The sequence below is a fragment of the Cyprinus carpio genome, chromosome A5, assembly GCF_018340385.1.
Source record: "Cyprinus carpio isolate SPL01 chromosome A5, ASM1834038v1, whole genome shotgun sequence".
Taxonomy (NCBI): domain Eukaryota; kingdom Metazoa; phylum Chordata; class Actinopteri; order Cypriniformes; family Cyprinidae; genus Cyprinus; species Cyprinus carpio.
The window spans coordinates 7,877,303-7,890,870 of NC_056576.1; the positions used below are offsets into that span (position 1 = coordinate 7,877,303).

At 35.0% G+C, this 13,568-nt stretch overlaps 2 protein-coding genes across 3 annotated transcripts; both read left to right on the forward strand.

The window, feature by feature from the left end:
* The first annotated feature begins 1,174 nt into the window (after nucleotides 1-1,174).
* LOC109049690 (solute carrier family 2, facilitated glucose transporter member 11-like) lies at nucleotides 1,175-10,601 on the forward strand. Of its 2 annotated transcripts, none has more exons than XM_019067353.2 (12): nucleotides 1,175-1,312; nucleotides 2,149-2,247; nucleotides 3,467-3,627; nucleotides 3,727-3,851; nucleotides 4,081-4,210; nucleotides 4,385-4,533; nucleotides 5,753-5,940; nucleotides 7,133-7,243; nucleotides 7,806-7,907; nucleotides 8,089-8,164; nucleotides 9,616-9,743; nucleotides 9,967-10,601. In XM_019067353.2, exons 1-12 carry the CDS (start codon nucleotides 1,247-1,249, stop codon nucleotides 10,153-10,155), a joined length of 1,524 nt encoding a protein of 507 aa, XP_018922898.1. In that variant the 5' UTR covers nucleotides 1,175-1,246; the 3' UTR covers nucleotides 10,156-10,601. The 2 variants fall into 2 exon arrangements, with proteins under 2 accessions (XP_018922898.1, XP_042608649.1); XM_042752715.1 differs by lacking the exon at nucleotides 1,175-1,312 and adding an exon at nucleotides 1,498-1,769.
* Nucleotides 10,602-10,981: 380 nt separating this feature from the next.
* Nucleotides 10,982-13,092, forward strand: LOC109049692 (glutathione S-transferase theta-3-like). The gene is made up of 5 exons (XM_019067355.2): nucleotides 10,982-11,325; nucleotides 11,536-11,623; nucleotides 11,792-11,942; nucleotides 12,047-12,220; nucleotides 12,365-13,092. The coding sequence occupies exons 1-5, from the start codon at nucleotides 11,202-11,204 to the stop codon at nucleotides 12,509-12,511; spliced, it is 684 nt and encodes a 227-aa protein (XP_018922900.1). The 5' UTR covers nucleotides 10,982-11,201; the 3' UTR covers nucleotides 12,512-13,092.
* Nucleotides 13,093-13,568: the final 476 nt, after the last annotated feature.

Here is a 13,568-nt window from a genome sequence, read left to right on the forward strand (position 1 = left end):
CTACAGATATTAAAGAATAAAAATTCTTTAAGTCAGTGGAAAACAGTCTAATATTATTTTTAAATATGTTCACAAGTTCAAAATAAGAAATTAAGGTTTGAATTGGGGGGAAAATGTGTTTAGACATAATATCTGTAAATGTCGTGCTATAAAGTAAATCAGACTCATTAAGCATTAAAGCCCTCCATATTTAGTAAGAATAATTAACTGCAATCCCATAATTGCAATTTGAAATATAGTATAGACATACTGCAAACATACATAATAGTGCAGACATGCCTACATGGGAATTATACAATAGAGACACTAATAATAATGCAATATAATACATTAGTAGAAATATGGAGAAAAAACATATATAATTGTTTTAATAAATGTATATATATATTTTTTTTAGTTTATGTAGTTTACAAATGTACAATTTTCAGATGCTGTGTAGAAATGTCTCAGTTATAATGGACAACGTATAAAAGTTTTAATTTTTTAGGCTGAATTTATCCTAGGGGAAAAAACTGTTCTTGTGGTCGGTGCTCTTTCTTTTCAGTGCTGCTTAGAATCATTGTGGCTGATTATTAAGTATATAATAAATTAATTAAGTTAATAACATTTTGTTCATTTAAAAAGAAAAGAGAGTCATTTCTCTGCCCTCTTGTGGTCAATGAAGATATGGCTACTTCTACTGAACAGTTCATATCTAAACTAGGCCAGTGTTTAGACATTAGCAGCTTGAACAGAACATTTGAGTTTGGTGAGGCAACATAAGTTTTCCTTCTGTCTCAAGCATTTTAATAATTTAAGCCGACCATCCAACATGCTTTTAATAAAACGATGATACTGGTTTGGTCAGAGATCTCCAAACTGGTTGATTTTTCTAGTGAATCAGAAAGAGGCTTATGGGCTCTGCGGGTCACTTGACTGAAACAGCAACAATGTGCTCTTTGTGATCAAAGACCAGACAACACAATGCTTGATATAGCTGAATATTTCTACTTACAAAGAAATAAAAAGTATTTCACTATTCATCATTACAAATAACCATTAGATGACAATCCAACTATAACCGCTACATCTTACATTCATAACTCTGAATTTGTGCCTATAAGGTAATTGTAAAGTTGTGGTCAACTGGAGCTTATGATTACACTAATGACTGCACACAGACCAAACGCCCTTCAAAGTTAATCTTTGCAGTGAGACCTAGAAAGCATGATGGAATAGCTCAGTTCTTCACCACTCTAAACTTTAAATGTTCTTCTTAATGAATGAACTTAAAATGAATGGCCCAGAAGAGTCTACAGCTTTAAGAAGAAAGGTAAGCTTTCATTTGACTTTTGAATTTACAGTCCACAACATACGGTGCATTACTCACAGGACTGAACATGGAAAAGCAATTGACATGCATGTGTTAAAAGACAAAAATATCCTAAAGACACCCTACAGAGCTTCTCCATGGCTCTAAATGGAATTTCATCCTGAATTAACTCTGAACGCACGCAGTTTTCACTGGTCATGCAATGAACAACAGCATGATTGTATTTCAGCTAGTATATCTGTTATGAACCTTATCTAGAGCTCTAAGAGCAGTTCTGTCCTAGGATGAGTTCGCATTTCATAGATAGACTGAATCCGTGATTAAGAGGCATTTGTAATATTAAGTAAAAATGTTAAAATATTTTCGACGCATTTCAAAAATGGGCAAAGACAATGGAGAGCTTAAAGAATATCAACCTTTACTTAAAGACTTCAAAGAACCAGCTCAACAAATAAAGGTATGTAAAAAAGAAAATATATATATGTATTTAAATATATTTAATATTTATTATTAATATTATTATTATAAAAAAATAATTATTACTATAATGTACTATTCATCAGCTATAATGAACAGTGATGGACATGAAGTTGACTGTAATATTTTCTGCGTCTTCATATTACATACATTTTTTAGCAGATTTATTGTATTGTATATTTGCATGTATATTTTTGCATAATGCATAATTTCACAACTCTTTATTGTTTAAGTACGTCTGCTGTTGCAATCCTGCAGTTTCTCTCTCTTTACTCTTAACCACTAAAAATATTAGTTATTAATGATAAGTTTAAATCAGAATGGCTTTTGAACATGATTTTGTACTCTGTTATCTACAGGTTCCCAGTAAGTCTCTTCTTCTGGCTGTCTGTGCGGCTGGCATTGGTGGGACGTTTCAGTATGGATACAATATATCTATCATAAACGCACCTACCAAGGTAAGAAAAGTGTGCATTGATTATTCTAATCACTTTACTTAAGCCTGTTTATGTTTACATCTAGAGCAGATTTTGTGCAGTATGCATTAGTCATATTAAGTTCAGTACAGTATGCATGTGTGTAATGTATTTTTGTGAGTTATTATTGCAGTAGCTCATCAGATTAAAAGTCACATGAAATCTGTAGATAGTTAATATATCACATGGACATGGATTTTGGTCCCTGGCACATTTTTACTAGACTGACCCAAAAATATATAAATATAAAAAAGTGAATCCAAAACCCAAAATTGGGTTTTGTACACAGGTTTTTTTTTTTTTTTTTTTTTTTACACAGGCAAGACACCACAGGCGAATATAATAAAACTACTGTAATCGATATATCCACACTTCACAGTTGATTAAATACAGTACATTAATATGATTGTTATGTATGAAACTTTTTCTGAAATCTTTAAATATGAAAATGAGACATTGTATAATTAAATAAGGAATAATGTGGATACCTTTCCAGAACAGAAATCTAAACATTGGATAATGCCAGGTTCAATATTCTTGTTTCATTTTCTCGACATATTAGAGCTAAAGGTTTTTATAGACTGAATTTCTACAGATTGGATCTCTTTTTATCACTCCATGAATCAGAATATACTGTTAACAGCCAGAACTATGTTTTTTTTTGGAATAAAATGTAATATAATTCAGGTGAATGTTATAGACAAACCTCTCTGTAAAAACCATCAGAATAGGAATAAACCTAAAGTTTGATGTATGAAAGTGCTACTTAAGTGAAGACTTCTGACTGCATGAAACAACAACAACAACAACAAAAAACTCTTTTTGAGAAAAGATATGTACTGTATTTGAAATCTACAGATGCAAATAGATGATTTGAAATAAAATAAACACTAAGGCCTGGTTTCACTGACAGGGTTTAGGTTAAGCCAGGATTAGTGCATGAAAACCCACTGGTTTTGTCTTAATCGTTAACCCAGGGTCATTGTTAACCATGTTTCACAATATTCATACTTTACCTTAAATTAGTAACAGACCTACTAATAATTGCTTTCTTTTGTGGAACATGAAAAAAGATATTTAAAAAAAAATGTCTCTGTGTTCTATTTTTGTTCATGTTACTATTATCCAAGTTAAAGCTGACCGTTCCTTTCATGCAAGACAGCATTTATTTATTTTTTATCACTTGTGTGTTTCCTCTCAGGCTGTACAGAACTTCATTAATCAGACATGGACTGAGCGCTACAACACTGAAATCTCCACACAGGTGCTCACACTCCTCTGGTCCACCATAGTGTCCATATTCACTCTCGGTGGACTCGTGGGAGCGTCGGTGGGCGGAACTCTCGCCATTAGATTTGGAAGGTGAATTGAAGTCAAAAACTCTGTACAGACAATATATGAAGGACGTGACCAAATGTGCAAGACTGGTGGATCAAATCAATCACTTTTTTTTTTTTTCAGGAAAGGGACACTATTGTTCAACAACACCTTTGCTCTGTTGGCTGCTTTATTCATGGGCTTGAGTTATCCTTCCAGCACTTTTGAGCTTTTAATCATTGGACGCTTCTTGACGGGAGTAAATGCAGGTATCTCAAGTTTTCAGTAAGAATGCTTTAAAGTAATCAGTCTTTTACATTGTTCTGTTTCAAACAAATGCTGTACTTCTGAGCTTTCTATGATAAATTGCATGTGCTTTTCCTCACTTGTATGTATCTGTAAAACGACTAAATGAAAAGCCTTCTGAATGAAATAAGTTCTAAAACAATATGAGCATTTGTTAGTGATCTCATAACTGACATCTTATTTGAATGACAGGTATTGGAATATGTGTGCAGCCTTTGTATATTGGTGAAATCGCACCTAGAGCTCTGCGTGGTGCCATGGCGATGGGAACTTCCATTTTCATCACCGGAGGAATTCTAACAGGACAAGTCATTGGTCTCAAGTAAGAAAAAAACGTATGAAACATATAAAGAATACGAGGAGAGTCAAAACTTGTTTGATCTCAACATGGTGAAATGGCATGTAGATTCCTAGATGTAGACACCTGAGGATATTCACTAAAATCTAAGTAAAGATGTTTAGACTCATATATTGTGTGTTTTTGCCTGTGTGTTAGTGAGTTGTTAGGTAAGGAGGAGTACTGGCCCATCCTCTTGTCCACCATCTGTATTCCAGCCGTAATGCAGCTGCTGATTCTGCCCTGGTTCCCCGAGAGCCCTCGCTACCTGCTCATCGACCGCGGAGATGACGTTGCCTGCAATAAGGGTACAGCATGGTTTAATAACTATGTTTACAATTTCACAATATTATTTAATTAAAGAAGGTGTTGTAAGGCTAATAGGATGTGGTCAGATATTCCTGTTAACGCACATTTTTCAAGGTTATGATAAAACTTAAAGTTTGAAAGTCCTGAATTGTATCTGTCTTAGTGATGGCTTGCTGAGGTCAGTTAAAATACACTACCGTTTTAACATTTGGGGTTAGTAAGATTTTATTTTTTTTAGTCTCTTATGCTTACCAAGGCTCCATTTATTTAATCAAAATTACAGTAAAATCAGCAATATTGTGAAATATTATCACAATTTAAAATAGTGGTTTTCCTAGAGGTATTCCTGTGCTGCAAAGCTGATTTTTCAGCATCATTATTCCAGTCTCCAGTGATCCTTCAGAAATCATTCTAATATGCTGATTTGCTGCTCAATAAACATTTCTTACTATAATCTTTATAATGTCAAAAATGCCTATTTGATATTTTTGTGAAACATGAAAATTCAAAAGAACAGCACATATTTGAGATGGAAATCTTTTGTAACACTATACTGTACATGTCTTTACTGTCATTTTTGATCCATTTAATGCATCCTTGCTGAATAAAAAGTATGAATTTATTTTCAAGAAATTCTTACTGAATGAGCACACAAACTATAAATCGAGTTGGAAACATAAAAATGTATGCATTAAGGCGATTTTAATTTTATTGTTAAAGTTATATGATTAATTTACTAGATTGAAATATCAAAAGTAGAACTTTTCAACAAAACAATATGTGATAATTCAGAAACAGTGCCAGGTATGATTGAATGGTATATTTTAGTAAATAAATAAATAGATGAAGATAAAATAATTACTCAGCAACCCAGGTTAACAAGCCACTATGAAAATGACTACGCAAAAATGTTCATTGTTTTCTGCATGTTTTATCTGTTTTTCTGGCAAGTAAAAGGTCACAAGTCACATTTAAACTCATGATTCCATTGAAAGAAAGATGGTGTTGTCATTTCAGCTGCATATAACCACAAAATCAGAGTGTTTAAAGACTGAAGCGTAAAATCTCATTGAAGTGATCACACTTGAACGGATGTCATGATGTGAGCATTCTGCAGGGAGCTAAATCCAACCCGTTGAGCTGTAACCAACTACAGAAGCGAGGAGAAGAGAATCTCGTGAGTAAAGGAATGTTCTGCCCTTTGCCACTTTCTTTCAGCTCTAATGTGGTTCCATGGCCCGGATAAGTACCATGGAGAGAAGGAAGACATGGAGAGAGAGAGGGTCAGCGCGATCGGCATTAAACCCAAAAAGCCCTGGGAGCTTTTTACAGACACTAGTCTTCGCTGGCAGCTCCTGACCCTCTTCGTAATCCACACGTCCCAGCAACTCAATGGCATCAATGCGGTGTGTATCTCACTCAGACACCCAGAAACAACAACTTCACATTAGAGGCTTAGATTAGTCTTGACTGCTGATGTGTGCACTATAAAAAAAAAAAAAAATTCCCTTCCTGCCAAAATGGCATGTGATCAGGCTGCTGTGGATTAAACCCTGATCTTTTCTCAGAGCAAACGATTATTAAAGGGGGGAGGAATCAATCAGATTTTTACATTGAGGCTGTGACTTTTACTTTTACCTATAATGGGCATGAAAGTGATTTTGCACACATACTTAAAAGCTTTTATGGAGTGTCATGTGAGATCCAGTAGAACTGCAAAGCCAATGGTGAAGAATGTGCAGTAGACACAAACATTATTTAGACATTTTGAATCCTTTTAATTAAATATATAAATGTCATTGGATAAGATAAACCATCAAACCATTAGATAGCATAAATTCACATTTCTGAAAAAGGTTTGTTATAATTTGTTATTAGAATTAGATTTAAATTAGAATTAAACTTTAGTTTATATCAACATATCAACTTAAAGCGCTTTTCTGTCATCGTCGGACGGTTCCAGTTTAATTTCCACACCATGTGATTACAAACTCTTCCCCACCTAGATTTCTCATAGCTGATATACTTACATAATATTAATATATATTACGCATATAATATTTTGTCCTCTGTTCTTTGCAGCCAGTCTGGGAGCGTTTACCTTTTCAATACGATGTAATGTTATCCTCCATAGCGTTCACTCCAGTGTTTACCAAGGTCGATGACGTCTCCCATTCTTGCTTCACAATGGTTACATACGTAAAAAAAAAAAAAAAAAAACTGTAACTAAATTGTCTAATGGTGCGGTCAGAAAATTACCATTGTTCACAAAATTCTGCACACTCATTTAATGGTATAAAAAAAAAAAAGATTTTGCACGGGAACTTGGTGCGTCAACCCCCCATTTTTTTGCCTGAGAAATTTCACTGAAATGTTAATTGAAATAAAATGTAAAGCATTAACAATAAACAAATAAATAAAAATAAAAATAATGGAACATGAAACATGCAATGAGAGAACTGTTCACCTCAGTGTTGGAAAAGTGTCTTTATTATTATTCATAATATATAAAGAGTCTCTTTATATCACTGTGTAACTGTCCCACGATTTTAAATCTAATGTAGGCCATTGCCAATATATGTTTGTCTCTCCCATTAGATTTATTTCTATGCAGACTATGTGTTCACCCAGGCTGGGATTCCAGCTGACAAGATTCCGTACGCTACAGTGGGAACTGGTGCTTGTGAATGCATCACTGCACTGACTTGTGTAAGTCTGGAATTTATCATCACCTGCGCAAATTTGTTTATGACACAGAAATAAAGCAATACTATGACGTACAACTTTAATTGGGAGGCTGATACTGTAGATTATGGGCAGATAAATTGTTTGGCCAATGCCTATTGATCCAGAAACATGTACCACTTGGCTAAATAACAGTGCATGGAGATTTTAGAAAATCAAATGTGGAGCCAGATTTTGGAAGTTTCAAAAACAGTTTTTTTTTTATATTTTGTTATTAGAGGTCACCTTGATTTCTAGTGTTTTATATAATACACATTGTTTCAAAGCAGCTTCACAGTAATAAACATATAACATGTAAATAACAGAATCAATGAAGCAAACTTCAAATATGAAACAAATTCAAATTCTTCAAAGTTCTAAAAAGCCAATAGTGTCATTATTCAGCTTCAGTCAGTTCAGTTTTGGTTCAGATTTAGTGCAATAACTATGTAAAGTTAATTAATTATGAAGCAAGTTCAAGACTGTAAGGTCATTATTCAGCCTGAGTCAGTTCACAGTTGATTCAAACTGACGTTGTGTGTTTCAGGGTCTTCTGATTGAATCTTTGGGAAGAAGAGCTCTGATTATTGGTGGATATTCTCTCATGAGTGTGTGCTGTGTCTGTTTCACCATCGCCCTCACTTTTCAGGTCTAGTGACCTAATACTTGCTGTTTTTTCTCAATATATTTATTTGTTGCTAGCATAAACTATTAGAATCATATTTATGGGGTTATGTTGAAAAATGGCATAAAGTTTGTGATCTCAATTTTCAAATATTTGAATATGTATGCAGATTTACTGATGTTTGTTTGGTGTTTTTTCCTCACAGGAGTCCAGCCCTTGGGTTCCCTACCTTAGTATGATCTGTGTTTTTGCCTTCATTCTCAGTTTTGGCCTTGGACCAGGTGAATGAATGAGTAAAAAAGAAAGCAAAGAAGGAAAATTACACGTATATGAATGTTTTAACATTAATAGATCACCCAAAAATGAAAATTTGATGAAAATGTTCTCACCCTCAGGCCAACCAAAATGAATTTGTTTCTTAATTGGAACAGATTTGGAGAAATGTAGTATTACATCACTTGCTCACCAATGGATCCTCTGCAGTGAATGTTAGTGAACTCTTTTCATAATATTAGCTGGCTTTTGAATATTCTTTACTCTTCTTCTTCGAATATATCTCCAGAATTAGTTATCTCCATGGATGCTGAGAAGGCATTCGATAGAGTCGAGTGGAGCTATTTGTTTTACACACGGAAGAAATGTGGTTTTCCTGATCAATTTATAGCTTGAATTAGGCTTCTATACACATCTCCCATGGCCTGTGTGCGAACAAATAATAACTATTAAGTATTTCTCCATTGGTCACAGGGAATAGACAGGGCTGCCCACTCTCCCCTCTGCTATTTACAATAGCCTTTGTTTCTTTGGCAATTGCTTTAAGATCCGGTGCAATGGCTGGCATACAGAGGGGAGGGTTAGCGCATAAGCTATCTTTATATGCAGATGATCTCTCATTCAGTGCAAGGTGGTACATAGAGCCCACTGGTCTAAGAGCAGGCTAGCTCACATTAACCCCTCTATAGACCCGGAGTGTGACAGGTGTCATTGTGGTTCATCTACTTTAATCCATGTGTTCTGGTCCTGTCCTGCCCTGTCTTCTTTTTGGAGGCTATTTTTTTTTTCTCATTATCAGCCATTAACTGTCAATATTCCACCTTGTCCAATTACTGGTTTATTTGGGGTTCTCCCACCTGGCCACTCTTTGCCTTTTAATTTCTCAGACTTTATAGCTTTTTTAACCCTTTTGGCTATGTGTTTTATTCTCCTGAACTGGAAGAGCCCTCACCCTCTGGGTAAGAGATGTACTTTACTTTAAGAAACGAGAGAAAATTAGGTGCTCTCTTCAGTGACCTAGCACTATTTTGATCCAAATTTGGCAACCCTTTTGTGAACATGTCCAAACTCTCCAGCTTGATGCTGTACTTTGTGACTGAGTCCCCCTCAGCCCCGACCCCAATTTCCAGCAGCTTACAGGAAGACGTTAATTGATGGACTGGAGTGTGTGGATTACTTGTGGATTATTGTGATGCAACTGTTTGGACTCTTATTTTGACGGCACCCATTCACTGCAGAGGATACATTAATGAGCATGTGATGTAATGCTAAATTTCTCCTAATATGTTCTGATGAAGAAACTAATTTTTGGATGCCCTGAGGATGAGTAAATTTTCAGCAAATTAATAAAAACGTCTCTTTCTCCACACTTGTATTGTTAGGCTATATTATGATGCTAGCCTACACACTGGTATACACACAAGTTTGATCAGTAATATCAATGTGCTTTGTGCTGTAGGTGGTGTGACAAACATTTTAACAACAGAGCTATTTACCCAAACCGATCGGCCTGCTGCGTACATGATCGGTGGCTCTATCAACTGGATCGCTTTCTTCTTCATTGGCATGATCTTTCCATTTATTGTGGTATATATAAGCACCTTCTTTCCTTTTACACACATACTGTACATATGGTGGTTAGTTTCACAAAGCAGTTGCATTTCTCCTAGATACAGGACCTTATTTACCGTGCAGATTCTGTAAAAACAATCAAATGATGATATTTGTTGATTACTTTTAGATATTAAAAACAAAGTGGAATTTAAATGTTTTGTTTTTTAGCAAATTTTTCTTTCTTAATCTCTTTCAGAATGGACTAAAGCAGTACTGCTTCCTTGTTTTCCTCGTTATATGTTGCTTGGTGGCCACTTACATCTTTTTTGTGGTTCCTGAAACCAAGAACAAGACCTTTCTGGAGATTCAGAGCGAGTTTTACTCTAAAAAGAAGCTCATTGCTGCCAATGGTACTGAGGGCCCTCTACTGTCCACACCGATGTAAAACACACACAATACACAAAGCACTGTATTTTAAAGGGCTTTATCATTCTGTGTACTTATGTATGAATGTGCCTGAATACTTGGAAATGTAAAACCAGAAAATATCTTTATGACACAGACACTACACTATACATCACGTTTCTTCAAAATGAATGCTGCCTTTTATATAAAGGAAAATCACATGATAGTAGGGACTTTCAATAGAATTACATCTTGGACGTGTTTTATACAAATGAATATTGTTAAACTACAATGCAGACATACTACAAAGTATAAGTACTTGTATGATGCTGGTTTCTGTAATTACTTTTTATTTCTAATTCTGTAAAATGGATCCATGTTATAGTGTTAAGCAAGAAACATCTCATGAAATCACAGAATCATGCTTAAATTCATTTGTCAACAACTATTTTTTTTTTTTTTGCAATAAAGGAAATGTGTGCCTGACACTATTGTTTGTATCTTTCACAGTCAGGTATTTTTTATTCTTAACATTCTCAAAGTTTGTAGATACTTTACAAGCACTAAAAACCACAGCTTGAATCATGCTTGAATTCACTTCATTTCAAAGTCAACAAACATTTTGAGAAAATTATGACAATATTTTTTTTTTCACAGTGCATAAAAGTAGGCTAGTAGTAGTAGTTTTCACAGTTCTTTTCACATCATCTTTTGTTCTAAACATACTTAAGATATTTTAAAGGTTTCCCCGTTTTTAATTTTTTAATAACGATTCATTTGAGTTCCACAGTGCCATTAATCAGACGAAAATTATTAGGCTACTGTTATCCAGAGCGCAGCTGAAGCCACGTAGAAGGGGTTCTCACGTGATATGTGTTGTTTTGAGTGTAGAGATTACAGAAACGCATAACTTGTTTTTCAGTTATAGCGTTTTAGTTTAGCATTTGTGAGCCACAGTCCGCCCTTTGTAGGAAGACACCTTTGTGTCGTTTTTCTTAAGCAGCTTGTGATTGGACTATTGACAAGTGACGCTTGTCAAAGCAGGAGTGTTGTTTCTGTCTAAAGGGGAACCCGCTTCAGTTGACTATGGCTGGCAGACAGGCTGTAAAAGTGTACTTAGATCTCTTGTCGCAGCCATGCAGGGCTCTGCTAATATTCCTTAAACACAACAAAATACCACATACAGTGGAACTCATTGCGTTACGAAAAGGTGAGCTATATTGTTGTGAGTGTGTTGTTCAGTGGAAGCAGTGCAGTGTGCATTTGTAAAGTCCAGATGGCTTGAATCCAACACTGTACAAAGGTTGTTCTGCAGATTTACACTGCCTTTCTATATTTATTTCAGCACTTTGTATGCTTTGTATTATTTAAACTTCATCTTAAATTAACCTTCACCATGCCCATGAACATGGAACTGTAGGGCAGCAGAAAACACCTGAGTTCACCAAACTCAACCCCATGCAAAAAGTGCCAGTGTTGGACGACAATGGATTCGTCCTTACTGAGAGGTATGGAGAGATTGTACTTGTAAAAAAGAGGAAAACCTTTGTTTAAAAGACAAAATTGGATATCTGTCGTTTTAAAAATTGTAGTTATTGCTATTAGTAGCAGTAGTAGTATTTTTAATGTGTGATATTTGAATTGTGGTTTCTATTATTAACTGTTCTTGGTGACAGTGATGCCATATTGAAGTATCTGGCAACAACCTACAATGTCCCTGATCACTGGTACCCCAAACTGCCAGAGAAGAGAGCCCGAGTGGATGAGTACACGGCCTGGCATCATGTGAACACACGGATGCATGCTTCCACAGTCTTCCTGCAAGAGGTAGTGTTCGAAATGTGGCTAGTTGACATGACATTTCAAGCAGTGATTTTATTCTTCATCTAATATTTTTTTGTTTATTTATTTTGACTTGTATTCCTGTACAGGTTATATTTCCAATGATGGGACAGCCAACAAATCCTGCAAAGTTTGAAAAGGCGCTGGCAGACCTGAATGGCACACTGGACATGCTAGAAAACATGTTTCTGAAGAGACAGCCCTTCCTGTGTGGTGACGAAATCTCATTGGCTGACCTTTTAGCAGTTTGTGAGCTCATGCAGGTAAGAACTCAGAGCTGAAACGTACTGTGAGGTTGATTGCATTCAGAGGCTGTTATGCATCATTCATTTAGACAGAATTTAATACTTATGCACAATTCTGCATGCACATGAGTGTACATGAGCCCATTTGATCGTCTCTTTCAGCCCTTGTGTAGTGGGAGGGACATTCTGAAGGACAGACCCAAACTGCTGAGCTGGAGGAGTCGAGTCCAGTCAGCGCTCTCAGACTCTTTTGATGAAGCTCACTCTGTTGTCTATCAAATAAGGGAGAAGTTCACAGCTAAACTGTGAAAAATCAACTTTTTACTCAAAGTCTTTATTCACAGCAATTAATTCTATAAGATTATATATGTCTTTGATTAAGGATGCATCTGTTTAACATGGATATGCAGTTCATGTTTGATTAATATATGGTTTGAAAAGGGGCTTATATCCACAAGTTTAGTGAACTTTTTTGTACCCATAGATTGCGCTGAAGGAGCAGAAAATGTAAAAAATTTTTTATTGTTGACAGTAATTGGTAAAAGAATATTTAGAAGAGTGAAAGTGTGTGAACATCAAGACCCGGGTTTGCTCTTGAATGATGGTTTTCCTTCTCACACTTGTGCCTTACCTTTCTGTGATGAAAATGTCCAATTAAAATAATTTCACTTATGCAACTTTATGTTCCATATCAGATTCACAAAACACAAACATCCTTCTAAAAATGTTGTCATTTTTTCTTGAATTCTAAACAGTGACTTTTGAAAGCAAATGTTTGAAATCATTTTTCCACAAAGAGTGTAACATCTGCTTTCTAAGAAAATAAGCAACAAATGACAGTTTTTGCTAAATTTTAATTGTTGACATATCAATAAAAGTTGATTGACTGATGTAGTGTTTTAGTGTTTCTTCAACAAAGTACAGAAGCATAGATTTTTAATAATAGACCATGATCAGTCATCAGCCACAGCATGAAAAATAGTTATTTGTATTTCTCAGAACTTCAAGTTTCTTGTTATCGATTTGTTCACACTGAGAGGTAAAGTTAGTTAAGTTTGCTAGAGAGTATATGAAAGTCAGGAAATATAATGCTGAGGCCATAAAGGATCATTTCTAGGCATATAATTTATTTAGATTTAACATTACCGTTTTTTTTTTTTTTTACAAATCTGGTGCTTCACCTAAAATGTCTTCTGTGACATGTAATGGAGAACATACATTTATGTTACATTTAAAATGGGAACAGATTAACAGCTGGACAACCCTTATGAAAAAGAAGTTTATTCAAGTGTTCTATTAGTATACTTCTTTTTAACTAAAAATAGGAAAGTATGCTTTTAGTTTACTTTTTATGTACTTCTCAGAA

Coding starts and splice junctions, on each gene's coding strand:
- LOC109049692 (XM_019067355.2), top strand. CDS start 11,202: ATGGCTGGCAGACAGGCTGTAAAAGTGTACTTAGATCTCTTGTCGCAG. Junction 11,624..11,791: donor GGATTCGTCCTTACTGAGAG/GTATGGAGAGAT, acceptor TCTTGGTGACAG/TGATGCCATATTGAAGTATC. Junction 11,943..12,046: donor CCACAGTCTTCCTGCAAGAG/GTAGTGTTCGAA, acceptor ATTCCTGTACAG/GTTATATTTCCAATGATGGG.
- LOC109049690 (XM_042752715.1), top strand. CDS start 1,662: ATGTTAAAATATTTTCGACGCATTTCAAAAATGGGCAAAGACAATGGA. Junction 2,248..3,466: donor TCATAAACGCACCTACCAAG/GTAAGAAAAGTG, acceptor GTTTCCTCTCAG/GCTGTACAGAACTTCATTAA. Junction 3,852..4,080: donor CTTGACGGGAGTAAATGCAG/GTATCTCAAGTT, acceptor TTTGAATGACAG/GTATTGGAATATGTGTGCAG.